The sequence below is a fragment of the Bos javanicus genome, chromosome 29, assembly GCF_032452875.1.
Source record: "Bos javanicus breed banteng chromosome 29, ARS-OSU_banteng_1.0, whole genome shotgun sequence".
Lineage (NCBI taxonomy): Eukaryota > Metazoa > Chordata > Mammalia > Artiodactyla > Bovidae > Bos > Bos javanicus.
This window is the reverse complement of record NC_083896.1, coordinates 42,003,761-42,031,670: the sequence shown is the minus strand read 5'-3', so window position 1 is coordinate 42,031,670 and position 27,910 is coordinate 42,003,761. Positions and strand designations below refer to the sequence as shown.

At 37.8% G+C, this 27,910-nt stretch overlaps 1 protein-coding gene across 1 annotated transcript; it reads right to left on the bottom strand.

Annotated features, from left to right (window-relative positions):
• On the bottom strand, nt 1-26,083 carry LOC133241353 (solute carrier family 22 member 10-like). The gene is made up of 10 exons (XM_061406724.1): nt 25,478-26,083; nt 24,688-24,791; nt 12,565-12,719; nt 12,293-12,461; nt 11,055-11,178; nt 10,242-10,357; nt 5,076-5,290; nt 2,921-3,029; nt 2,236-2,439; nt 1-803 (listed from the first exon to the last, which is right to left on the bottom strand). The coding sequence occupies exons 1-10, from the start codon at nt 25,877-25,879 to the stop codon at nt 743-745; spliced, it is 1,659 nt and encodes a 552-aa protein (XP_061262708.1). The 5' UTR covers nt 25,880-26,083; the 3' UTR covers nt 1-742.
• Nucleotides 26,084-27,910: the final 1,827 nt, after the last annotated feature.

Below are 27,910 nucleotides of genomic sequence, written 5' to 3'. Positions count from 1 at the left end.
ACTTTTAATTTGCAGTGATTATATTTAATACATACACATTTTAAAAATTTCGTATTCTATATTTGCCATTCAATGTTGATAACTTAAAAGAATTTTAAATTACATATATTAATTATTGAAAATATGAAGGGAAAAAATTGCAAAGAGAAAGTAATAATCATTTAAAATTTCACCATTAGAAGGTCAACATTCTTATTTCAATGAATGTATTTCTACATATCACATAATCCTTCTATTTGGAGAGATTTATGATGTTTAATGTATCATGTCTTAAGTGTATATATATATACACACACATATATGTATTAGTATCTGTTTCTGGATTTCTTTTGATGTTTGGTTTCATATCATATATTGTTCTGCACACTTATGGACAGTTCACCATATGCTGTCCCACACATAAAGCAGTCATATACTAATTCAATGATATTCTTTTGCTTCTGAATTCCACACATCAAGCAGTCACATACTAATTCCATGACATTCCTCTGCTTCTGAATTATTTTGTCTATTAATAATTTATTGATAGATCTTAAACTTTTTCAACTACTTTCCCTAAATATTGAACTGCTCATGGAACATGTACCAAGAAATTATATGTTTAAGTGAATACTAAGGCAATAATTATAAATTCGATTCAATTTTCCAGTATATTTACTTGCTACTGTGTAGATATAAAGGAAAACTCCAAGTTTTGTTGTTCATATCTTTCCTTTCCTCCCTGGTCAGTCATAAAATCTCCTTAAAATTTTGTCACTTTTATGCAGAAATCTTCCTCATTTACTTTTCTTGAGAATTGTTTCCTGGAGAAACAAAATAGAAACAACAAATCAACCAGCCAATTAGCAAATAAAAATAAACATTAAAAAAGAGAAAAACATGAAAATAAGTTCAGGTGCCCTCCCTGCACAAGTACAAACTGAACTTCTAACCATCAACTTCTTTTTTTTTTTTTTAACTTTACAATATTGTGTTGGTTTTGCCATACATCCACATGCATCCATCACGGATGTACACGTGTTCCCAGTCCTGAACCCCACCTCCCACCTCCTTCCCCACACCATCCCTCTGGGTCATCCCAGTGCACCAGCCCCATCAACTTCTTATAATCCAATAAAATCCATAGGGTTGACACTCATTCTGGAAAAGGCTCTGCAGACTGTGCAAACCCAAGAAAGCAGTTTGAAAATTGCTACTCTCACTTGGGTCTGTTTAGACCTCTGACCAACAACACCTTTGGAAAGCCAAGAGGCGAACTGAAAATCTAAGGGCACTCCCCATCTGTTGTGGGTTGAATTATGTCTTTCACAAAATTCATACGCTGAGATCATAACTCTCAGCATCTCAGAATGTGAGATTGCCATATTTGGAAACAAGAATGTCACATATAAAATTAATTAAGATGAGGTTATATTGGACTAGAATGGGCCCTTAATCCAACATGATTAGTGTCTTTATTCAAAAGGAATATTTGGGCATAGTGGTGTGCCAGGGAGGTGTCATGTATAGATTGGAGTTATGCTGCCACAAGCAAAGGAGCTACGAGAAACCAGGAGAGACCTGGAACAGACCCTTCCCTAAAGGCTACAGATGGGGCATGAACCTGCCAACAACTTGAGCTCAGATTTAAAAGCTAGATAATTGTGAGGCAATCATTTCTGTTAAGTAACTGACTTTGTGAACCATGATTATGGGTGCCAGGTCACTAATATACCATTTTTCTTATTTTTAAATATATTTTGTAAGTTTCTATTTTCCCTGTACCAATCTTTCCATTACTTGTGGCAGCAAATTGTCTGACTCTTACGGGCACATACATAATATTAATTATCTTTTCAAAGAGAATCATTAACTCTATGTGATTTTCCTAAATTATTCCTTCATGTTTGTTTCCCTTTCATATACTAGGCTTTTATGGATCTGAGGACCATGAAGCACCATCAGGAATGTGTGTCTCTCATGAGGGCAAGTAGAATGTGCCCTCACAACAGAGATAATTACCATCACTTCAGCACTAAAACTATCAATAAGAACAGGGAAGAGGGAATCTCTGCAGTCTAGACTGGAACACACAGTGGGTAGAAATGACCCTGTCTCTTGTGAAGGCAATGATCTGACATGGAAGTATCCCTGGCAAGGCTCAGTGATCTGAAGGACCCACACATTGTGTTGCCTTTCTCACCTACAGATTCAAAGCACATAGTCTCTTCCAGGGGGTGGGAGCAGGTTACTCACTTATTTTCCACATCCTGGATGGTGTCAGGCAGAGGCAGATGTCTGGTTTCAGGTTGGAGAAGGACGAGAAGACTAGCAATGATGGGGCACACTCCATAGATGATCCAGGGCAGAGTGGGTAGATACACCACTAGGGTCATCAGCAGGGGAGCCAGTGCTGCCCCACACCTACTAGCCATCATATCTATGCCTGCAGCTCTTGCTCTAAATGATAAGTAATAATTTTTGTAATAATTCAGTAAAAATCTTCACTTGTAATTTATGATCTATTATTTTGACATGATTATGGAAGACAATAAAAGACAAATATTAAATACTTGGGTTTGATGACAAACACTTATTTTTGCAATTTGCTCTGTAATTTTCCAGCTGTCTTTGTCAGGGTCAAAGTGTGAAAGACCCATTGTCATCATTAAACAGAACATTACACACTAGACCTATTCTAACAAATGGCCCAAAAGGTTAATGAAATGAAGCACTGAAGTATTGCTTAGGACAGTGCATGGCCCCAAATCTGCTTTTTCAATAAACTGTGACTATAATTGCTGTTAGCGTATCACTAGTACAGTTAAAAACAATTGCTTTATAGTTAACATTTCCTATTATGCTTATTCCCACAACAACCATCAGTTAGCTGGGAAAGTACTTTTTTGGGTGGTGGCAGAACATTCATAAACTCATATACCTGACAAGAGTGGGGAGGAGTTCAACAAAGTGGACAGAAATACTGGTGTTAGAGGCAGCAACACAGCCCATTCCCACACTTGCCAAAGTCACACGCACGGTCTGCATTTCTGGAGACAAGAAAATCAGAGAGATTAAATAACTATGTGGAAGGAATCAGCATCCACCAAATTTAGTCAAGGGGGAAAAACCCTACTGCTTTACCTGTATGTTTGAAATAAGTTGTAGAAAATTGTACGTGGCAGTGATCATGGGGTGGCTGAACAAATGAAAAATGTAAAATTATAAATATAGGTGGTAAAAAGTACATAAAAGTATCTGGATTGATTGCAGCAAATCTCTTCACGTAGGTGAGATTTACTGGAGAAGCAGAAGAAAAAATGAATCTGGCAGAAATTTTCTTTTACTTATTCAGTCCAGTACTTGTTATATCCTAATAGTAGAAGGTAGAACCATCATGCAGTCAATTCCTAAATCTAAGGCTCATCTCTAACTTTGAGGACTTTATGATTAAAATGCAGAATTTAAAGTTATCAGTCATCCTGGTGTACCTGGGAATTAGCAGATTTTAATAAGGTGAGACTTTCATTGATAAAATCAGAAAAGTCCCAGGTAAACCAAAGTCCCAGGTAAACCCAAATGAGTCAGTCAACCTAGAGCAGATACAGCATTGCCATGGGGTAAGCATGACACCAGAGAGTACTAGAAGGACAGGATTAATCTCTGAAAGAACAGGCAGAAGATCTAGATCTAGATCAATTTTAGGTTTGAATGGAAGGAAACCTACTAGGAGAAAATGGAAGAATGGAAACCTACTAGGAAATAAAAATAAGTCAAAATTTGTTGCTGTTGTTTAGTTGCAAAGTCATGTCTGACTCTTTTGTAATCCCAAGGACTATAGCCCCTCCAGGCTCCTCCATCCATGGGATTTTCCAGGCAAGAATACTGGAGTATTGCCATCTGCCATCTGCTTCTTCAGGGGATGTTCCTGACCCAGGGATAGAACCCACATCTTCTGCATTCACAAGCAAGTTCTTTACCATAGAGCCATCTGAGAAGTCCCAATTCAAAATTAGGGAAACACTTGTTCCCTACGTTCAAATGTTCAAAGAATCAGTTTTCTGAGCAATATAAAAAGAAATATAATTATAGCTATATAATATTGGAAACAAACTTTACTGTAAGGCAGTAAGCCTGCATCATTAATGATATTCTGAGGAGCAGAGTTCACCAGTCTATGAGGATGTAAAGCACATTTCTGCATTGGGAGATGGCAAAACATTGTGCTCACTAAGTTTCTCCTAGTCGTTACATAACATCATTCTATTAACATATGAAGTAATCTAACAGGGAATTGACAAGGGTTTCCTCTTCCTGCTCTACACTCTTTCACTACGTAAAGAGGAATTTTTTTTTTCCATTTCCTGGAAGACTTCCATAAGCAAGAGATATAGTTATGGTGACTTAACCCCACAGTCACATGTGGATACATAGATATGGGGAAGTAGACCAGTCATCAAAGCTGGCAATGAGGAGCCCAGAGTGGGTGACCATATCGTGTCCTCACCTGGAATATAATTGCAAGACCTTGCCCTTCCATGTTTGTTATTAAAAGAGTGAATGAGTGTATGTGTGCTCAGTCATGTCCGACTCCTTGCGACCCCACAGATCTGTAGACTGCCAGGCTCCTCTGTACATGGGATTTCCCAGGCAAGAATATTGGAATGGGTGGCCATTTCATCCTCCAGGGGATCTTCCTGGCCCAGGGATTGAACCTGCGTCTCCTGTGGCTCCTGCTTTGTCAGACAGATTCTTTACCATTGAGCCATCAGGGAAGCCAAAAAGAGTGAATGAGTGAAGAGAAAGTGAACAATTGCTGTTCTGGAGAAACTGTCTGAAATAAATGGCACTAGTTTCCAACATTTCCATAATGGAGTGAATATAAACAGATGCCTGATTTATCCCTCAACATGTGACTCATTTCTCAACAACTTATTAGCAGAATTTCTCATTAACAATCATATTGGTTTGAGGGAATACTTAGCCCTTAATTAGGATCTCTCTTTAATCCTGGCTTCCAACAAGTGTGATCAATTGCAGTCCCTGAAGGAGTAGAAAAAGACCCTTCATTTCCCCAGAGCCCAGTCTTCTCTCACCTTGGGGCACAAACGTGTTGACCAAAATGGAAAGTCCCACCAGGAACATGAAAAGCGTCTGGGTTGGTCGACGGCCCATGTGATTCAATACTGGAGGTATAAGACATCGGGTTAAGCCCGTGAGAGCTCCAAAGATGACCTGGAACAGGAATATGTTGCTTCCAAAGTGTTGTAGATTGATGAAGATGCCAAAAAAGGGTATTGTGGTTCCAAATCTGTAGTAAATGAAAAAGGAAAGACAGAAGCCATAAAATTTAGAGCCCAGATGCTACAGTTGATGATTATATTCACCCAGGCAACTAATAGTCAAGGTTAAAGAATAAAGTCCCAATCTGATTTCTCCAATTTTATTTATTTATTTATTTATTTATTTTAATGTATAATTTATTTTTATTTTTTTTCTAATTTTATTTTATTTTTAAACTTTACATAATTGTATTAGTTTTGCCAAATATCAAAATGAATCCGCCACAGGTATACATGTGTTCCCCATCCTGAACCCTCCTCCCTCCTCCCTCCCCATACCATCCCTCTGGGTCGTCCCAGTGCACTAGCCTCAAGCATCCAGTATCGTGCATCGAACCTGGACTGGCAACTCGTTTCATACATGATATTTTACATGTTTCAATGCTATTCTCCCAAGTCTTCCCACCCTCTCCCTCTCCCACAGAGTCCATAAGACTGTTCTATACATCAGTGTCTCTTTTGCTGTCTCGTACACCGGGTTATTGTTACCATCTTTCTAAATTCCATATATATGCGTTAGTATACTGTATTTATGTTTTTCCTTCTGGCTTACTTCACTCTGTATAATAGGCTCCAGTTTCATCCACCTCATTAGAACTGATTCAAATGTATTCTTTTTAATGGCTGAGTAATACTCCATTGTGTATATGTACCACAGCTTTCTTATCCATTCATCTGCTGATGGACATCTAGGAACTGGAGGAATCAACCTACCTGACTTCAGGCTCTACTACAAAGCCACAGTTATCGAGACAGTATGGTACTGGCACAAAGACAGAAATATTGATCAATGGAATAAAATAGAAAGCCCAGAGATAAATCCACGCACATATGGACACCTTATCTTCGACAAAGGAGGCAAGACTATACAATGGATTAAAGACAATCTCTTTAACAAGTCGTGCTGGGAAATCTAGTCAACCACTTGTAAAAGAATGAAACTAGACCACTTTCTAACACCATACACAAAAATAAACTCAAAATGGATTAAAGATCTAAACGTAAGACCAGAAACTATAAAACTCCTAGAGAAGAACATAGGCAAAACACTCTCTGACATACATCACAACAGGATCCTCTATGACCCACCTCCCAGAATATTGGAAATAAAAGCAAAAATAAACAAATGGGACCTAATTAACCTTAAAAGCTTCTGCACATCAAAGGAAACTATTAGCAAGGTGAAGAGACAGCCTTCAGAATGGGAGAAAATAATAGCAAATGAAGCAACTGACAAACAACTAATCTCAAAAATATACAAGCAACTCCTACAGCTCAACTCCAGAAAATAAATGACCCAATCAAAAAATGGGCCAAAGAACTAAATAGACATTTCTCCAAAGAAGACATACAGAGGGCTAACAAACACATGAAAAGATGCTCAACATCATTCATTATCAGAGAAATGCAAATCAAAACCACTATGAGGTACCATTTCACACCAGTCAGAATGGCTGCGATCCAAAAGTCTACAAATAATAAATGCTGGAGAGGGTGTGGAGAAAAGGGAACCCTCTTACACTGTTGGTGGGAATGCAAACTAGTACAACCACTATGGAGAACAGTGTGGAGATTCCTTAAAAAACTGGAAATAGAACTGCCTTATGACTCAGCAATCCCACTGCTGGGCATACACACTGAGGAAACCAAAAGGGAAAGAGACACGTGTACCCCAATGTTCATCGCAGCACTGATTTCTCCAATTTTAGAAGTAAAATTATCATAAATAATTACATGGAGTCACTTGGACTGAAAAGAGATCAAACCAGTGAATTCTAAAGGAAATCACTCTGAATATTCATTGGAAGGACTGATAATGAAGCTGAAGCTCCAGTACTTTGGCCACCTGTTGTGAAGAGCCAATTCACTGGAAAAGATGCTAATGCTGGGAAAGATTGAGGGCAGGAGGATAAGGAGAAGACCGAGGACGAGATGGTTGTTTGGCATCATCAACTCAATGGACATGACTTTGAACAAACTCCGGGAGATGGTGAAGGGCAGGGAAACCTGGCTTGCTGCTGTCCATGGGGTCTCAGAGTAGGGCACAACTGAGTAAATGAATAACAAATATATGAAAATGATACTCCTTCTGTCTTTCTTTTGTCTGAGTCCCTGAGCATAGAGTTGGCAGTGACAGGAAAGTGTACCTGCTGTGATCAGCAAATTGGATGCTACATAGAAATTGAATGGAGAAGACCAAAACCAGGAATTTAGAAAAATTACTTTTTGAAGTTTGTCTGTATGCTGTGAGTCTGACATCTCCTACCTCAAACCCAATATTGTAAACCATTTCTCTTTTCTCAGTTCAGTTCAGTTCAGTCGCTCAGTTGTGTCTGACTCTTTGTGACCCCATGAATCGCAGCATGCCAGGCCTCCTTGTCCATCACCAGAAACTAGCGATTAAAACTGTGAAGGGACCATGCATGTCTTCTTGACCTGGGAGCATAGTATCCTGGGTTTTAACACAAATCTGGGGAATTCAAAGTTCATATATGATTTCTTAGGGCTAAGAGAATATGTGAGAATTCAAAAGAGCAAACATACATCTACTGCACTGTCAGAAATGGAATCAAATGTTCCAACTTGGGATCAACCTTTTACCCAGAAAACATCTAAAGGAAAAGAGTCCACTTTAATGAACTACTACACCCTGAGAGAGCTAGACTTAGACATTACAACAGAAGAAACAGCACAGATCACAGCAATTGCAAGCAAGTCCTCTCTTGACCATTATCTCTGCTTTTTCCTTCCCTTCTGATTGTCTAGGATTCAGGAACAAAAGTCTGTGTCCTAGTGGATATGGGAAAGGTGAAAAAGCACAATGCAGTTAAACACAGAAGCAGCCTACTAGGGTATTCCTAGGAAGATGTAAATTGTACAATACAATAGCTACTTTCTTAAGCTTGGGGAAGGTCTATATTGTCATGTATGCTTTTCATTCTTGATTGTTAAATCTTCAAAAATTTAGAATTATATTTAAAATTTCTCCTCTTGACTCTACCAAAATACAAGTACTTATATACTCTCATGACATAATGAACGAGATTTTCACAGGAACCATTGTGCTAACACTCAAATAAAGTGTTAGTCACTCAGTCGTGTCTGACTCTTTGCTATCCCACGGACTGTAGCCCACCAGGCTCCTCTATCCATGGGATTCTCCAGGCAAGAATACTGGGGTGGTTTGACATGCCCTCTTCCAGGGGATCTTCCTGACCTGGGGATCCAACCCAGGTCTCCTGCATTGCAGACAGATACTTTACCATCTGAGTTACCCGGGAAGCCCCAACACTCAAATAAGCTGAATCCAAATTGAAAACAAGTAACAGTTCACCAACACTGGAGTACATGTAGACATTGTAGCTTAATCATCTGCTGCTGCTGCTGCTAAGTCGCTCCAGTCGTGTCCAACTCTGTGCGACCCCATAGATGGCAACCCACCAGGATCCGCCGTCCCTGGGATTCTCCAGGCAAGAACTCTGGAGTGGGTTGCCATTTCCTTCTCCAATTCATGAAAGTGAAAAGTGAAAGTGAAGTCGCTCAGTCGTGTCCAACTCTTAGCGACCCCATGGACTGCAGCCCACCAGGCTCCTCGGTCCATGGGATTTTCCAGGCAAGAGTACTGGAGTGGGGTGCCATTGTGGAAACTAAATTCCTAGGGAGGAGAACAGCCTACTTTTATACACAACAGAATGGATGAATCTTCATGAATGAGCATAAAGAAAGGGGGCTGTCTCTGAACCCATCTGTCATTTACATTATGTAAAAGAATCAGGCAACATTCATCTGTAGTGAAGAAGATAAGAACAGTTGTTAATTTTTATTTTTCACAGGAGAGGGTAGTGAGGAGAGAATAGAGTCAGGAAGTGGTGCTGGTGGTGGTTATTGTGCAACTGGATAGTTGACATAGGAAATCTTGGGAAATTTGAATTTTCTGTCTTGATCTGGAGGTTGGTTACATTTTTACATATTGGCGTATTCATTGATTTGTATATATTCCTAATCTCTTCAGGTTTATGTATTATTTTTTAATTAAAATATTTTATTATAAAAGTATTTCTTGCACACAGAAAAAGAGAATAATATGTATCCACCATTTCAGCACATTGTCTAATTGCTTTACTTATTTACTCACTTAATAGCATTAAAGTTTTATAGATACAATTGAAGCTCCCTATATGTTCCTTCTTGATCTCTTCTCCTTCAATCCTCGCAAAGGGGCTGATACTTACCATTGACATGCTTGCTCTTCTTACACATGTGTATATCCTATGCACACTGGTATAGTATTGTATATAAGATTGTTTTACCTTTTTTCAATGTAAAACAATTGGCGTCATGCTGATAAATCACAAATCATTCTGAATTTTTCTTTTTCATTATGTTTTTACGGGTGCATCTATGTTGGTGCAGTTGGCCCTAGTTCAATCATTTTAACAGCTGTAAGATATTACATTGTACAAATGTACAAATTTGTACAAATTACATTGTACAAATATGCTACAAATTATTCATTAGTTTTCTATTAGCAGATTAGAATTTTCTGTCTTGACCTGGAGGTTGGTTACATTTTTACATATTGACATATTCATTGATTCATATATATTCATGATCTCTTCATGTTTCTGTTTTAAAATTTTGCTTCAATTAAATTGAAAGATAAATATAGAAAAACAAGTGCTAAGATCTGTTCTTAATGGAAGTTCTCAACAATAGTCTCCAGTTAAGACACAGATAGAGTGATAAAATCTAACTAACTCTTCATCATACAATCAGTTTCTTGTGAGTCTTAGTTGGTGTTCCCCACATCTTTTATTTTCAAATCACCATCTCCCTCTCACAACACTTTTGTAACCTTTGAAATAAATAGTTTTATGCCCCAACTCTTTGAATGTTGCCATGCACTGTGAGCAAGCCCACCTCACAAAGAACAGAAGACAGATTCTTTTTCGCAGCTTGGGTGTGCGGAATAAGTCAAACACAGTAGTTTTCATCTGTGCTGTCTTCAGCTCCTCCTGCATGGTCACTCTCAAACCCTTCAACAACAGCAAACACATATCATTTGCCAACATAGTTCGAGGTATAGTGGTTAGCATTGGATCCCAAAAGGACAGAAATGATGTATTCCCTTTCTTTCTGCGTGTGTGTCCTAAGTCACTTCAGTTGTGTCTGATTCTTTGCTACCCTATGGACAATTCCCCACCAGGCTCCTCTGTTCATGGGATTCTCCAGACAAGAATACTGGAGTGGGTTGCCATGCCCTCCTCCAGGGGATCTTCCCAACCCAGGGATCAAACCTGCATCTCTTATGTCTACCTCCATTGGCAGGCAGGTTCTTTACCACTAGCACCACCTGGAAAGCCCCTCCTTCTTTCTAGGGTAACATATTATACATGAAACCACAAGTGTGAATGTGATATGAAGGAGTATGTAAGGATTTAAGGGAAACTCCAGGAAATTAAATGGCAACAACAAAATTTTGAAAATGAGGGCATGGTATCCAAGGGAGTACAGAGCCTATAGATTCAATTCAGGAAATGAACTAAAGGAAGTAGTTGCACAGCAAGCAAAGCTTCTTTTCTCTGAAATAGACCTGAAAGATGAGAGAACTGAGCTTGTCTTCTCAACTAACTGCCCTGTTAGAAAATCAGCTTGTCTATCTCAAGAAGAAGAAGGCAGGTGTCAGTTTATTTCTTCTCTACAACCCTTAACCACCTTCCCTTCCCTTCTCACCTCCATGTTCAGGGTTGCTTCAGCATTCTTCATTCCATTTCTATGTGCAACTTTCTTAAGTTCCTTTAAGCCCTCATCTGGTTTATTGGTGATAATCAGCCACCGAGCAGATTCCACCAGCCACCTGAAGAAAGGCACATAAGTGCAGTCAGCTCTCTTTTTTAATGTATTGTATGCTTCTTGACAGCAGATGCTTTTTGCCTTCCATCTATATCCACCATTTCACTTGTTGGATCCACAGACCTTGGAGTCAAATTTCCTCTCTGCTTACTCAGGAAGAGAATTTCCAAGAAGCTTATGAAGTTTAAGGTGGAGAGTCCTTCATATGCATATTCTCTTTGAAAGCTTTGCATGGGATCTAACAACTTTGTGAATATAGTATATATTTATAATATATATTCTTTTAAAAAAGAAGCCCCCAAATGATGTAAGCTTATAGCCCAACAAATATTGCAAATATTCTTGCTGCTACCAACACTGTTGGTACCTAACTACACAAGTGAGTCACTTGTTTACATCTGCCTCAGATTTCTCATCAATAAAATGGGGACTGTAGTGCCATCTTCTTTGTAGAACTGGAAAGAGGATAAAATGACTTAGGAGATGATTCTGACAAGGACTACACTCTGCTCCTTCTTTGAACTCATCTCAATGTATTAAATCTATAGTCATCCTTCTGTGATCACTTAAGCTGATTCTCCCTACCATAAGTAAATGTTTGTTAAAACTATTTAAGGGAAAAGGAAGTGCTGAACACATAACAGAAATCACCCTATCTACATGCCATTTTTAGTAATGTAGAAATTATGCCACTATTTTGTCAACTGGCTATATGAACAAATTTGCTGCCTCTTCCTTTATCCAAAATCAGCAACAACATAGAAAATTGCTGAATCTTTACCATATTGGATTCATTCCAAAGCTCAAAAAACAGTATTTTTAAAATATGTCTGATTTTATACTAAGGAAAATAATATTAGCCTAACTCTGACCACTATACTGGGTAAAACTTATAAAGATGGCAGAAAATATCTAGAAACCCCAGACAGAAAAGTCATTATTACTCTGTGTTCTGCTTCTCAAACCTCAAATCCCACAGAGTGAACAGATGAGAGACATGGGTTTTAGGTCCAAACAATACAAAATGGTCCATGGAATAAGAAAATCAATATATCTTAATTCAATATGCATTTTCATCCCAGGTTCCCATAAGACAGAGTAAGAGAGAAAGCTCATACCTTGAGGAGAGAAAGAAGACAAAGAAAGGTACAGATACCACCAGCTGCAGGGTGCGCCACTCTCGAAAGACAAAAGCCAGTCCTCCCAGCATCATCTGTCCCATACTAAAGGTACAGGCTACCAGTGTTAATATCATGGCTTTTGACTGGGATCTTGTCCACTCTATAACTGGAAGAAAATCCAAATGGGATATTAATGTCACATAAAGATGAAATTTCAAAGTGATTTTTAAGGCATGGAAAATGGGAGGAGACCAAAATTGTTGACTTACTCAGCATAATGTTGTTTGCCACGATGACCACAGCAGAACAGCCTGACCAGAAGCGTAGCGAGCAGTAAATGAGGAAGGTGGGAGCAAAGGCTGCACAGGTCCCAGAGATGGCCAGCTGGAGCAAACAGCACCTGAGAATCAACTTCCGCCCAAACCTAAGAAACAGAATCTGCTTAGATGAAGGGAATAATGATAACTTGTGGTAAAAACATAAGAAACCAAAAGAATACTCTGAAATTTAGAGAATGTTTTAACAAGTGATTCTTTGTAATTGAAAACGTTTAAAAAAGAAGGGCTAAATCAACAATAGGAATCTCATTTTTTTTTCTTTTTCTTTTTTTTTTTTACTGTAATACTTTTATTTTGACATAATTTTTTTACAACCTTTTGATTTTATTTTATTTTTTTTTAAATATTTAAAGTGACATTGGGATGCCTGATATACATTGTAAAAAGAGTCCTGCTATCTTGTTAATTAACAAGGCTATCACCTTACATATTTACCTTTTTTTACTTTTTTGGGTGAGAACATTTAAGTTTGACACTCTTAAAATTTCAATTATAGAATACAATGTTATCAACTATAGTCTTTACGTTATACTTTATGTCCTCAGACCTTATTCATCTTTTTTTTTAAATTTATTCCTTTATTTCTCATGTGTTCCCCATCCTGAACCCTCCTCCCTCCTCCCTCCCCATACCATCCCTCTGGGTCGTCCCAGTGCACCAGCCCCAAGCATCCAGCATCGTGCATTGAACCTGGACTGGCATCTCGTTTCATACATGACTAACACTCTTTTTCTATAGACTAACAAGACCAAAACCTCATCCTCCAATCACCAAATGGCCTCTGACACCAAGTGGCACCATATAAAATAAACTATAATGTTGGAACTTGGAAAATACCATAAGAACCCACCATACTAACATAGGTATTTAGCAAAGTAGAGAGTCTGTACAGTGTTCAGAACACAAGGGAGCTAAAAGTGTACTTGGGTCTCTAGGACCAGATAGGTTAAGGTTAAACTGATGCAAAAGATCAGTGGACAGAGTTGTTGAAGGTTTATAACTGCCATATAACCCAGCAATCCCACTGCTGGGCATACACACTGAGAAAATCAGAATTGAAAGAGACACATGTACCCCAATGTTCATCGCAACACTGCTTATAATAGCCAGGACACGGAAGCAACTTAGATGTCCATCAGCAGACGAATGGATAAGAAAGCAGTGGTACATATACACAACGGAGTATTACTCAGCCATTAAAAAGAATACATTTGAGTCAGTTCTAATGAGGTGGATGAAACTGGAGCCTATTATACAGAGTGAAGTAAGCCAGAAAGAAAAACACCAATACAGTATACTAACTCATATATATGAAATTTAGAAGATGGTAACAATAACCCTGTATGCGAGACAGCAAAAGAGACACAGAGGTATAGAACAGACTTTTGGACTCTGTGGGAGAGGGCAAGGATGGGATGATTTGGAAGAATGGCATTGAAACATGTATAATATCATATGTGAAATGAATCGCCAGTCCAGGTTTGATGCATGGTACAGGATACTCAGGGCTGGTGCACTGGGATGACCCAGAGGGATGGTATAGGGAGGGAGGTGGGAGGGGGGTTCAGGATGGGGAACACGTGTACACCTGTGGCAGATTCATGTTGATGTATGGCAAAACCAATACAATAGTGTAAAGTAATTAGCCTCCAATTAAAATAAATTCATATTTTTTAAAAAAAGAGCCAATCTTTGATGAATCTGGATTTATAGTCTTCAAGAAGTGTGCTTTTCTAGAAAAGAATATATAAGTATCATAACCCAGACAGCAGACATTATATAAATTTCTCAGAGGAAAGAATTATGAAAGATGAAGAATGAAGTGAAAAGTAAGGTGAAGGACAAATAAGAAAAAATGAATTCTGTGTTCCATGAGCATCAAGAAAATAGGGCCTTAGTGGAGGCAACCTGGATTAAACAGGATCTGCTAATCTATATGCCAGTAATAAAAACAGATAGACAATCTGGAATTGAAAATTCCTCTGCAATCCTTAAAACATAATTCTTAAAATGCTCAAATAATTTACCCTAAAAATAGAAAATGTGAACCATAGGAACCAGCATCACCAAAAAAATCGTAATTATTATCACCATCAAGAAAATAATGCAGAAAACAAACAAACAAAAAGAGAGAAATGTTCGAATGAGAAAAATCAAAACAACAACCACATCTTGAGTTGCAGTGCCATGCACATTGCTTCAGCACTTGCCCTAACTGCATGGGCCAGCCTTGGCCCTTCATACTTATAACTCTGGTCTGAGTACAGGGTGGAGGTCGCTGCATGCAGCACCCTATAAGCAAGTGAAATTAGACGAAGCACAAAGGAAAAGGGGGGGGGGGGAAATATCCAAAGAAACAAGAGGCTGGAGATGTTGATACTGGTCCAAGCTCTCAAGGCGATAGAGAGAACCACAGCAGAAGCCTTGGTAATCCCCACCACATGCTCTTCTGGGCATTGTCAGAGCCTAAGAGCTGGGGTTAGAAGAGACAGCAGTTCAAATCCTGGTGACACCAGGTTCAAGCTGGGAAACCAGTGAAGAGAGACTTCTGGGATGCTGTCAAGAGCAATAGATGATTGATTTTGGATTGTAATCTTCCCACGGACAGTTGCCCAGTCCTCAGTTCTATGAGGCTTTTGCTCATCACAGGGCCACACATAGTGCTGCCCTTAGAACCTGAGTAAAAATTCGCTCCTCAGCCACAGCCTCCCAGCTCCATCCCTCCCAAGTATCCTCTTCCCAGCAGATCAAGCCCCAAACCTTTGGAGTGGGAACACTGACTCCAAGACCCTACACTACCAGAGTACTAACCCTAGGGAGTAACAAATAGTGAGAACTCACACAAAGGAAACCACTTGAATACAAGACCCAGCATCATCCAACCACCAGCAGCACCTTGTGCAAAATGCCTCACCCAAACAACAAATAAAACAAAAATACAAACCCAATCATCAGCAGACAGGATTACCACCTCACTCTGCCTTGCCCATCAGAGGAAAATCAAGCAAACAAACAAAAACTCAGCACAAATTTCACTCTATACGAAGTTTACACAAAGCGCTGGACCAACCATAGGAGGGAAGAAACCAAAATGAAGAAAGAATTCAACCTTTAAGTCTGGGAAAGGGAGACCTCAAACACAATGAATTAAAAAAAAATAGTGTAAAGGCAGAGAAATACTACACAAATGAAGGAACAAACTAGAAACACAGAAGTCCAAATAAATGAAGAGGAAATAGGCAAACTACCTGAAAAAGAATTCAGAATAAAGATAGTAAAGATGATCAAAAACCTTGGGGAAAAAATGGAGAAAATACAAGAATCAATTGACAAAGACCTAGAAGAATTAAAGAATAAACATACAGAGACAAACAATACATTTACCGAAATTAAAAATACTCTAGAAGGAATCAATAGCAGAATATCTGAAGCAGAAGAATGAATCAGTGAGCTGGAAGATAAAATGATAGAAATAACTTCTGAAGAGCAGAATAAAATAAAGGAATGAAAAGAACTGAGGATAGTCTCAGAGACCTCTGGGACAATATCAAATGCACCAGCATTTGAATTATAGAAGTCCCAGAAGAAGAAGAGAAAAACAGTTTATGAGAAAATTTTTGAAGAGATTATAGTTGAAAATTTCTCCAACATGGAAAAGGAAATAGTCAATCAAGTCAAGAGGCACAAAGAGTCCCATACAGGACAAACTCAAGGAGAAACACACCAAGACACTAAACAAACTAACAAAGACTAAACACAAAGAAAGAATATTAAAAGCAACAAGGAAGAAACAAGTAACATACAAGGGAAATCCCATATGCTTAACAGTTGATCTTTCAGTAGAAACTCTGCAGGCCAGAAGGGAATGGCAGGATATACTTAAAGTACTGAAAGGGAAAAATCTACAATGAAGATTACAGTACCTGGCAATGATCTCATTCAAAATTGATGGAGAAATAAAAAGCCTTTCAGACAAGCAAAAGTTTAGAGAATTAAGTACCACCAAACCAGCTTTACAACAAAAGTTAAAAGGACTTATATAGTCAAGAAATACAAGAGAAGTAAAAAGATCTACATAATCAACCCCAAACAATTAAGAAAAGGGCAATAGGAACATATATGTCAATAATTACTTTAAATGTAAATGGGTTAAATGCTCCAACTGAAAGACACAGACTGGCTGAATGGATACAAAACCAAGGGCCATATACATGCTGTCTACAAGAAACCCACTTCAGACCTCAAGACACATACAGACTGAAAGTCAGGGGATGGAAAAATATATTCCTGCAAATGGGAAGCAAAAGAAAGCTGGAGTAGCAATCCTCATATCAGACAAAATAGACCTTAAAATAAATAGGATTACAAGATATAAGGAAGGACACTACATAATGATCAAGGGCTCAATCCAAGAGGAAGACATAACAATTGTAAATATCTATGCACCCAACATAGGAGCGCCTCAATACATAAGACAAACACTAACAGACATAAAAGGAGAAATTGACAGTAACACAAGAATAATAGGAGACTTTAACACCCCACTCACACCAATGGACAGATCATCAAAAGAGAAATTTAATGAGGAAACACAAGTCTTAAATGATGCATTAGGTGAGATGGATCTCATTTATATCTTCAGGACATTCCATCCAAATGGAGAAGAATACACCTTCTTCTCAAGTGCACATGGAACTTTCTCCAGGATAGACTGCATCTTGGGTCACAAATCAAATCTCAGTAAATTTAAGAAAATTGAAATCATATCAAGCATCTTCTCTGATGACAATGCTGTGAGACTAGATATCAGTTACCAGAAAAAAAAAAATGGTAAGAAACACAAACACATGGAAACAAATAACACATTTCTAAATAACCAACAGGTGACTGAAGAAATCAAAAGGGAAATAAAAAAATTTCTAGAAACAAATGACAATGAAAACACGACAACTCAAAACCCATGGGATGCAGCAAAAGCAGTTTTAAGAGGGAAATTTATAGCAGTACAATCTTACCTCAAGAAACAAGAAAAACATTGAATAGAAAACCTAAATTTACACCTAAAACAACTGGGAAAAGAACAAAAAGCCCCAAAATTAGTAGAAGGAAAAAAATCATAAAGATCCCAGCAGAGGGACGACCCAGAGGGATGGTATGGGGAGGGAGAAGGGAGGAGGGTTCAGGATGGGGAACACATGTATACCTGTGGCAGATTCATTTTGATATTTGGCAAAACTAATACAATTATGTAAAGTTTAAAAATAAAATAAAAGTTTAAAAAAATTTAATATTAATGAATGCATACTTTTAATCGGAAACAAGTGTGTTATTGGTTTGTGTGTGTGCTCAATTGCTCAGTTGGGTCTGACTCCATGGACTGTTTTACTAGGCTTTTTATTGTAAAAAGGTGATACCCATTTTAGGCTTCTTGGAAGAGCAAATAATCTGACCTTTTTTTTCCGAATGTGAAGTTCAACTCACAGGTGACTGAAAATTGATTCTAGTGATATTGAATAGCATTTCCCTTTCCTAATTCTGACTGTGTCCTTTTATAAGTAATCATCATGATTAGCATGCATCTAAACTGTTGTTACTTGGAGTACTTGACTACTCACAAATCTCACCATGATTCTGGAAATCCTAAGATTCCTGGTGTGTATTTGTTGATATTAATAGTTCTATTATCTTTATTGGTTCAATCACACAATGTCATCTAAGATGCTGCAAGACCTTGTACACAGGGTATGGATTGTGGGAAATAAAATTTCAGTTTTTATTAAAAAAAAAAAATCCCAGCAGAAATAAATGAAAGAAGCAATACTAAAGATTAATAAAACTAAAAGCTGGTTCTTTGAGAAGATAAACAAAATTGACAAGCTTTAAGCCAGACTCATAAGGAAGAAAATAGAGAAGAATCAAATTAACAAAATTAGAAATGAAAAAGGAGAGGTTGCAACAGACAGTGCAGAAATACAAAGGATTATAAGAGATTATTATGAACAACTATATGGCAATAAAATGGATAACCTGGAAGAAATGGACAGATTCTTAGAAAAGTTGACTCTTCCAAGACTAACCAGGAAGTAAAAGAAATTATGAACAGCCCAATTATAAGCACTGAAATTGAAGCTGTGATCAAAAATCTCCCCCCCAAAAAAGTCCAGGACCAGATGGTGTCACAGGAGAAAACTATCAAACATGTAGAGAAGAGCTAATGCCTATCCTTCTAAAATTCTTTCCAAAAATTGCAGAGGAAGGAACACTTCCAAACTCATTCAACAAGGCCACAATCACCCTGATACCAAAACCAGACAAAGACAACACAAAAAAAGAAAATTAGAGGCCGATATCACTGATGAACATAGAAGAAAAAATCCTCAACAAAATTTTAGCAAACAGAATTCAGCAACACATCAAAAAGCTCATATACCATGATCACGTTGGGTTTATTCCAAGAATGCAAGGATTCTTCAATATATTCAAATCAATCAGTGTGATACACTATATTAACAAATTGAAAGATAAAAACATATGATAATCTCAATAGATGAAGAAAAAGGCTTTGACAAAATTCAGCATCCATTTATGATTAAAACTATTCAAAACATGGGTATTGGAACCTAGCCAAGGTTCCGATGTTCCAACCCAACCTACTTATGTTGAGGAACCTATCTCAACATAGTAAAGGCCATATATGATAGGCCTACAGCAAACACTATGCTCAATGGTGAAAAACTGAAAACATTTCCCCTAAGATCAGGAACAAGACAAGGATGTCCACTTTCACCACTATTATTCAACATAGTTCTGGAAGTCCTAGCCACAGCAATCAGAGAAGAAAGAAAAAAAAAGGAATCCAGATTGGAAAAGAAGAAATAAATCTCTCACTGTTTGCAAATAACATGATACTGTACAAAGAAAACCCTAAAGATACTATCAGAAAACTGCTAGAGCTAATCAGTGAATTTAAAGTTTTAGGATATAACATTAAAACATAGAAATCACTTGCATTTTTATATACTAACAATGAAAAATCAGAAAGAGAAATTAAGGAAGCAATCCCATTCACCATTGCAACACAAAGAATTAAATATCTAGGAATAAGTTTACCTAAGGGGACAAAAGAACTGTATACAGAAAGTTATAAGACACTGATGAAAGAAATCAAAGATGACATAAACAGATGGAGAGATATTCCATGTTCCTGGGTAGAAAGAATCAATATTGTGAAAATGACTTACTACCAAACACAATCTATAGATTCAATGTGATCCCTATCAAATTACCAATGGCATTTTAAAAGAACTAGAACAGAAAATTTCACAATTCGTATGTAAACACAAAAGACCCCGAATAGCCAAAGCAGTCTTGAGAAAGAAGAATGGAGCTGGAGCAAATCAACCTTCCTGAATTCAGATTATACTACAAAACTAGTCATCGAGACAGTATGGTACTGGCACAGAGACAGATATCTAGACCAATGGAACAAGATAGAAAGCCCAGAAATAAACCCATGCACCTTTGGGTACCTTATTTTTTTTAAAGAAGGCAAGAATATACAATGAGAGGCAAAGACAGCCTCTTCAATAAATGGTGCTGGGAAAACTGGACAGCTACAGGTAAAAGAATGAAATTAGAACACTTCTTAATATCATACACAAAGATAAACTCAAAATTGATTAAAGACCTAAATGTAAGACCAGAAACTATAAAACTCTTAGAGGAAAACATAGGCAGAACACTCCATGACATAAATCAAAGCAAGATCCTCTATGACCCACCTCCTAGAGTAATGGAAATAAAAACAAAAGTAAACAAGTTGGACCTGATTAAACGTAACAGCTGTTGCACAGCAAAGGAAACTATAAGCAAGGCGAAAAGACAATTCTCAGAATGGGAGAAAATGATAGCATATGAATCAATTGACAAAGGATTAATTTCCAAAGTATACAAGTAGCTCACACAATTCAATACCAGAAAAGCAAACAACCCAAACAAAAAGTGGGGAAAAGACCTAAGCAGACATTTCTCCAAAGAAGACGTACAGATGGCTAACAAACACATGACAAGATGCTCAACATCGCTCATTATTAGAGAAATGCAAATCAAATAACAATGAGATATCATCTCACACCAGCCAGAATGGCCATCATCAAAAAGTATACAAACAATACAGGAAGCTTGGGGTTGGTGCACTGGGATGACCCAGAGGGATGGTATGGGGAGGAAGGTGGGAAGGGGGTTCAGGATTGGGAACACGTGTACACCCGTGGCAGATGCATGCAGATGTATGGCAAAACCAATACAATATTGTAAAGTAAAAAAAAAATTTTTTTTAAGTCTAAAAACTGTAAATGCTGTAGAGGGTGTGGAGAAAGGGAACCCTCTTGCTCTGTTGGTGGGAATGTAAATTGATACAGCCACAATGGAAGATGGTATGGAGATTCCTTTAAAAACTATGGCAAAACCAATACCACATTGTAAAGTTAAAAAATAAAAATAAAATAAAAAATAAAAAAAACTAGGAACAAAACCACCATACAACCTAGCAATCCCACTCCTAGGCAAATACCGTGAGGAAACCAAAATTGAAACAGACACACGTACCCCAGTGCTCATTGTAGCACTATTTACGATAGCTAGAACATGGAAGCAACCTAGATGTCCATCAATAGATGAATGGATAAAGAAGTTGTGGTACATATACACAATGGAATATTCAGTTCAGTCGCTCAGTCGTGTCCAACTCTTTGCGACCCCATGAATTGCAGCACACCAGGCCTCCCTGTCCATCACCCAAACTCATAGCCATCCAATCAGTGATGCCATCCAGCCGTCTCATCCTCTGTCATCCCCTTCTCCTCCTGCCCCCAACCCCTCCCAGCATCAGGGTCTTTTCCAATGAATCAACTCTTTGCATGAGGTGGCCAAAGTATTGGAGTTTCAGCTTCAACATCAGTCCTTCCATTGAATGCGCAGGACTGATCTCCTTTAGGATGGACTGGTTGGATCTCCTTGCAGTCCAAGGGACTCTCAAGAGTCTTCTCCAATGCCACAGTTCAAAAGCATCAATTCTTTGGTGCTCAGCTTTCTTCACAGTCCAACTCTCACATCCATACACGACAACTGGAAAAACCATAGCCTTGACTAGACGGACCTTTGTTGGCAAAGTAATGTCTCTGCTTTTTAATATGCTATCTAGGTTGGTCATAACTTTCCTTCCAAGGAGTAAACGTCTTTTAATTTCATGGCTGCAGTCACACTCAGCCATAAAAAGGAATCCATTTGAGTCAGTTTTGATGAGGTGGATGAACCTAGAACCTATTATACAGAGTGAAGTGAGTCAGAAAGAGAAAGATAAATATCGTATTCTAACACACATATACAGAATCTAGAAGAATGGTACTGAAGAACTTATTTACAGGGCAGCAATGGAGAAACATAGAGAATAGATTTATGGACATGGGGAGAGGGGAGGAGAGGGTGAGATGTATGGAGAAAGTAACATGGAAATTTACATTACCATATGTAAAATACACAGCCAATGGGAATTTGCTGTATGGCTCAGGAAACTCAAACAGGGGCTCTGTATCAACCTAGAGGGGTGGGGTAGGGAGGGAGATAGGACGGAAGTTCAAGAAGGAGGGGATATATGTACACCTATGTCTGATTCATGTTGAGGCTTGACAGAAAACAGCAGAATTCTGTAAAGCAATTATCCTTCAATAAAAAAATAAGTTAAAAGAACAAGAACAACAACCACATGAACTAATTGCTATCTCTATCAAATGATAGAAATTACCATATGGGTTTAAAAAGAGATGGACTTTTATGCTGCCCACTATAGTACTTAAAATATTATAGATTGAAAGTCAATTGACAGAAAAATATATATACAATTCAGGTAGTAATAATAAGATGACTAGAGTCTTTATATCATCATTAAAGAAAAAAATTTCAAAACAAAATTTATTTACAGACACAATAATGCTGAAAACAACAAGTGTATCTTTACTCAGCAACGGTGAACTACATGAAGCAAAACTGACAGAATTAGATAACAGAATTTATGATAGAGATATATTTGATACACTGATACCTTTAATTTTGATACAACTAACACTATATAGACTTTTCATTTTAATCTTTTTAGAAGTACAAGTCAGTAATTAATTATACTCATCATATCACGGAACCATCAACATTGTCTTTTTTGAAAACGTTTTCATCAACCCAAGACAAATTCTCACAATTAAGCAATAACTCTGCATCCCTGCCCTTTATCCTTTTGAAAATTTTAAACTCTATCTCCATTCGTTTGCTTATTCTGGATATTTCATATAAGTGGTTGCCTACAATTTCCTTTTGTGCCTGGCTTATTTCACTTAGCATAATTTTTTGAGGTTCTCTCATGTTGCTCAAAGATGGGCACAATAAAGGACAGAAACAGCAAGAACCTAACAGAAGCAGAAGAGATTAAGAAGAGGTGGCAAGAATACACAGAAGAACCATTTTTTTAAAAGGTCCTAATGATCAAGATAACCACCATGGTATGATCACTCACCTAGGTCACTCAGCAATGGTTATAGGACTGCAAAAAGTCAGTTTTAATTCTAGTCCCAAAGAAGGGCAATGCCAAAGAATGTTCAAACTACCATACAATTGAGCTCATTTCACATGCTAGTAAGATAATGCTTAAAATCCTTCAAGTTGGCTTCACAAGTATAGGAACCAAGAACTCCCAGATGTGCAAGCTAGATTTAGAAAAGGCAGAGGAATCAGAGACCAAATTGCCAACATCCATTGGATCATAGAAAAAAAAACAAGGAAATTCCACAATGAATGTAAATTGATATAGCCACTACAAAGAACAGTATGGAGATTCCTTAGAAAACTAAAAATGGAACTACCATATGACTCAGCAATCCCATTTCTGGGCATATACCCAGAGAAAACCATAATTCAGAAAGATACTTTCAATGTTCTTGCAGCACTATTTACAATAACCAGGACATGGAAGCAGACTAAATGTCCATCAACAGAGGAATGGATAAAGAAGAGGTGGTACATATATGCAATTAACGTTAGTTTAGTTAAGTCACTCAGTCATGTCTGACTCTTTGCAACCCTGTGGACTGTAGCCCACCAGGCTCCTCCAGCCATGGGATTCTCCAGGCAAGAATACTGGAGTGGGTTGCCATTTTACTCAGCCATAAAAAGGAGCAAAACTGTGCAATCTGCAGAGATGCAGTTGGACCTAGAGACTGTCATACAGAGTGAAGAAAGTCAAAAAGAGGAAAAAAAGTCATATATAACTTTTATATGTGGAATATAGAAAATAATGTAGGTGAACTTATTTGCAAAGCAGAAGTAAAGACACACACAGAAAAATGGGCGTATAGATACTAGTCGGGGGAGGAGGAGTGGGATGAACTGGGGGACTGGGATTGACATAGACACACTAATATGTGTAACTATTACATAACACTACATAGTCATAACTACTATGTATAACTACTATAACCACTGTGTAACACTACTATGGATAACTAAGGAGAATCTACTGTGTAGCACAGGGAACTCTACTCAGCCCTCTGTGGTGACCTACATGGGAAGAAAATCCAAAAAAGAAGGGATATATGTATACAAACAGCTATTCACTTTGTTGTACAACAGAAACTAATACTGTAAAGTAACTATACTCCAATAAATATTAATTTAAAAAATAATTTCAAATTGAATGTTCTTTCTCTAGCAACTCTTCCAGTTCCAATAAAGCAGTTTCATAATAATAATAAAAAGCTATTCTGAAATGCCCCCAGATCTTATGGTGATATCATTTCTGTGCCCAGTACAGAGATCTCCATGGCAACAAAATTGCATTCTTCACAATGAGTCCAATCCTACATCTCCATCTGTAGCTGCTTGGGAACTAAGGAAACCCCCAACACTATAAACTGTCTATCAGAACTCAATAAAGACTTATTTATGAAACAATTAATCATAAACTCTGAAAACAACACAGAGTAGTGCAGCAATGATCTGGAGACATACCTATCTGAGAGATGACCATATATGAAGCCTCCCACCAGCATTCCAGCCATGAATAGGGATTGAGCTACTGGTTTCTGTGACTGATGGTCACAAATGAGGTCCCACTGGAAGAGAAGGAAATCAGCACAGAGGAGCTTCACAGAATCTTATAGTCTTATAGCCCTCAACGCTCACTCAGTCAAAAAGCCATCAGTGAAATTCATGTCCGCTGGCTTCTCTTTACCACATTTACTGATCTATACCATTAATGTCTCAGCTTATGCATTGTTTTCTTCTAATAATCATCAACTAAATCTTCTAGGTTATATTAGGGCCAATCTTCATATTCACTTAGCACTGCATACCTCAGTGGTTCTCAATCATTTCCACACACTGAAAACTTTGAGGTTGCCTTTTCAACAACCTAGATTTGCTTGTATGACAAGTATCCAGGAAAGGACTTTAAAAAAAAATTATACAAATATTTATAATTTGCAACTAGACTGAGAGCAAATGACCAAGAATAATTTTCCACAGTTTATATCAAGTACTTCTCACATTATGTGAGAACTGATGGTTAGGAAAGTAACTTAAACCTTTGTAATACTAAAATTCATATCTAGTTATTGATTTCACTGTCATCAGTTGTGCTTGGCAATTAAATAAATAAGTAATCAGTTTTCTTAAAAGAATGAAAGACAGCTGGCTACACTATCTATTCAGTGAATGAAGACATGAATCTTCAGACATGACTTTGTGTTATTCTGAATACCCAGACCATATACTTAGAAGAGGTAAATGGGGCCTTTACCTCTGTCACGATGGTGGAGGAGAACAAGCTGTGGTCATACACCCAGCCGTCCACACAGGGCTCCGTGTCCAGGTCAGTCATGTTTGGGAAGGTCCCATTCAGGTGAAGGAGTTGCCACTGAGGGTGGAGGAAACGATGACATTTCTCTGGCTTCAAGTTTGAATCCAGTGGGATAGAGATTCTCAGGAGAACATCAGGACTGAGGAATCCAGTGTCATTATCAGAGACAGTGTCATTATCAAGAATGTGGACCCAGCAACGATGACGAGGAATGGCCGCAGTGAAGTTCTCCAAAAGTATTTGACAAACTATTATCATTAGGGAAGGAAGAATTAAAGCCATCTGAAGGATCTGGAATTTTCCCAGGCCACCAACTTCATCCAGGAGCTCCTCAAAGGCCATTGGGCAAAGGCAATCTTCAAGAAGAGTCAGAATGACCTCAATTCTAGCTTCAAAGGAGAAAAAGCTTTTCTTTCATTAATTCATGTTAGATCTGTGTGACTCACACCAGTATCTCGTCAATGTGTCCCATCCCCTCTCTACTGCAACAGAGCAGTGGGAGCAGTTTTCTTAGTCTTTCTGGAATCAGGAGGTATCACTGTTTTAGTAAAGTTATAAACAAAGTTATTTACCAAAGACACTTCTATGTGATGTAAACCGTTAAATCTGTTTAAAGATTTACTCTCTGAAAACACTTCCCCTCAGTTATTCTGTAAAATCAATATTGGACTTCAGCGTGTACATATTCTCTAAATGTGTTAAAATGAGACTGCCACACAGTCTTCAGTCATTTCCAGAAAACAGAATTTGAGACACATAGAAGTGAACTGCTTTATGATTTTCCTGTGGAAAGAAGATAAAACAAGTGTTTTTCTGTTTTTCAATGAATTTAGATTAAAATAATTAACAAAATATAATCCTTTGTTTTTAATTAAAGCAAAGTGGAATGTGGTGCGATAACTACATTTTTAAATTTTTATTTTTTTTTAATTGAAGAATAGTTGCTTTACAGAATTTTGTTGTTTTCTGTCAAACCTCAACATTAATTAGTCATAGGTATACTTATGTCCCCTCCCTCTTGAACCTCCTTCCCATCTCCTTCCCCATGCCACCCCTCTAGGTTGATACAGAGCTGCTGTTTGAATTCCCTGAGACATACAGCAAATTCCCATTGGCTATCTACTTTACATATGATAACATAAGTTTCCATGTTACTCTCTCCATACATCTCACCCTCTCCTCCCCTCTCCCCATGTCCATAAATCTATTCTCTATGTCTGTTTCTCCATTGCTTCCCTGCAAATAAATTCTTCAGTGCCATCTTATTCCATACATATGCGTTAGAATATGGTATTTATCTTTCTCTTTCTGACTCACTTCACTCTGTATAATAGGCTCTATGTTCGTCCACCCTTTTGCAACTGACTCAAATGTGTTCCTTTTTATGGCTGAGTAATATTCCTTTGTGTGTACGTACCACAACTTCTTTATCCATTCATCTGTCTATGGACATCTAGGTTGCTTCCATGTTCTAGCTATTGTAAATAGTGCTGCAATGAGCACTGGGATACATGTGTCTGGTTCAATTTTGGTTTCCTCAGGGTGTATGCCTAGGAGTAGGATTGCTAGGTCATACGGTGGTTTTGTTCCTAGTTTTTTAAGGAATCTCCATACCATCTTCCATTGTGGCTGTATCAATTTACATTTCCACCAACAGAGCAAGAGGGTTCCCTTTCTCCACACCCTCTACAGCATTTACTGTTTGTAGACTTTTTGATGATGACCATTCTGACTGGTGTGAGGCGATGTTTCATTGTAGTTTTGATTTGCATTTCTCTAATAATGAGCGATATTGAGTATTTTGTCATGAGTTTGTTAGCCATCTGTATGTCTTCTTTGGAGAAATGTCTGTTTAGGTCTTTTTCCCACTTTTTGATTGGGTTGTTTCCTTTTCTGGCATTGAGTTGTATGAGCTGCTTGCATATTTGGAAAATTATTCCTTTGTCAGTTGATTCATTGGCTATTATTTCCTCCCATTCTGAGGGTTGTCTTTTCACCTTGCTTATAGTTTCCTTTGCTGTGCAAGAGCTTTTACGTTTAATCAGGTCCCACTTGTTTACTTTTGTTTTTATTTCCATTACTCTAGGAGGTGGGTCATAGAAGATCTTGCTTTGATTTATGTCATGGAGTGTTCTGCCTATGTTTTCCTCTAAGAGTTTTATAGTTTCTGGTCTTACATTTAGGTCTTTAATCAATTTGAGTTTATCTTTGTGTATGATATTGGGAAGTGTTCTAATTTCATTATTTCACATGTGGCTAGCTGTCCAGTTTTCCCAGCACCATTTATTGAAGAGGCTGTCTCTTCCCCATTGTATATTCTTGCCTTCTTTTAAAAAAAATAAGGTACCCAAAGGTGCATGGGTTTATTTCTGG

Coding starts and splice junctions, on each gene's coding strand:
- LOC133241353 (XM_061406724.1), bottom strand. CDS start 25,879: ATGGCCTTTGAGGAGCTCCTGGATGAAGTTGGTGGCCTGGGAAAATTC. Junction 12,720..24,687: donor TATGGTCATCTCTCAGATAG/GTATGTCTCCAG, acceptor TCTGTTTCTTAG/GTTTGGGCGGAAGTTGATTC. Junction 10,358..11,054: donor AAGCAACCCTGAACATGGAG/GTGAGAAGGGAA, acceptor CTGTTGTTGAAG/GGTTTGAGAGTGACCATGCA.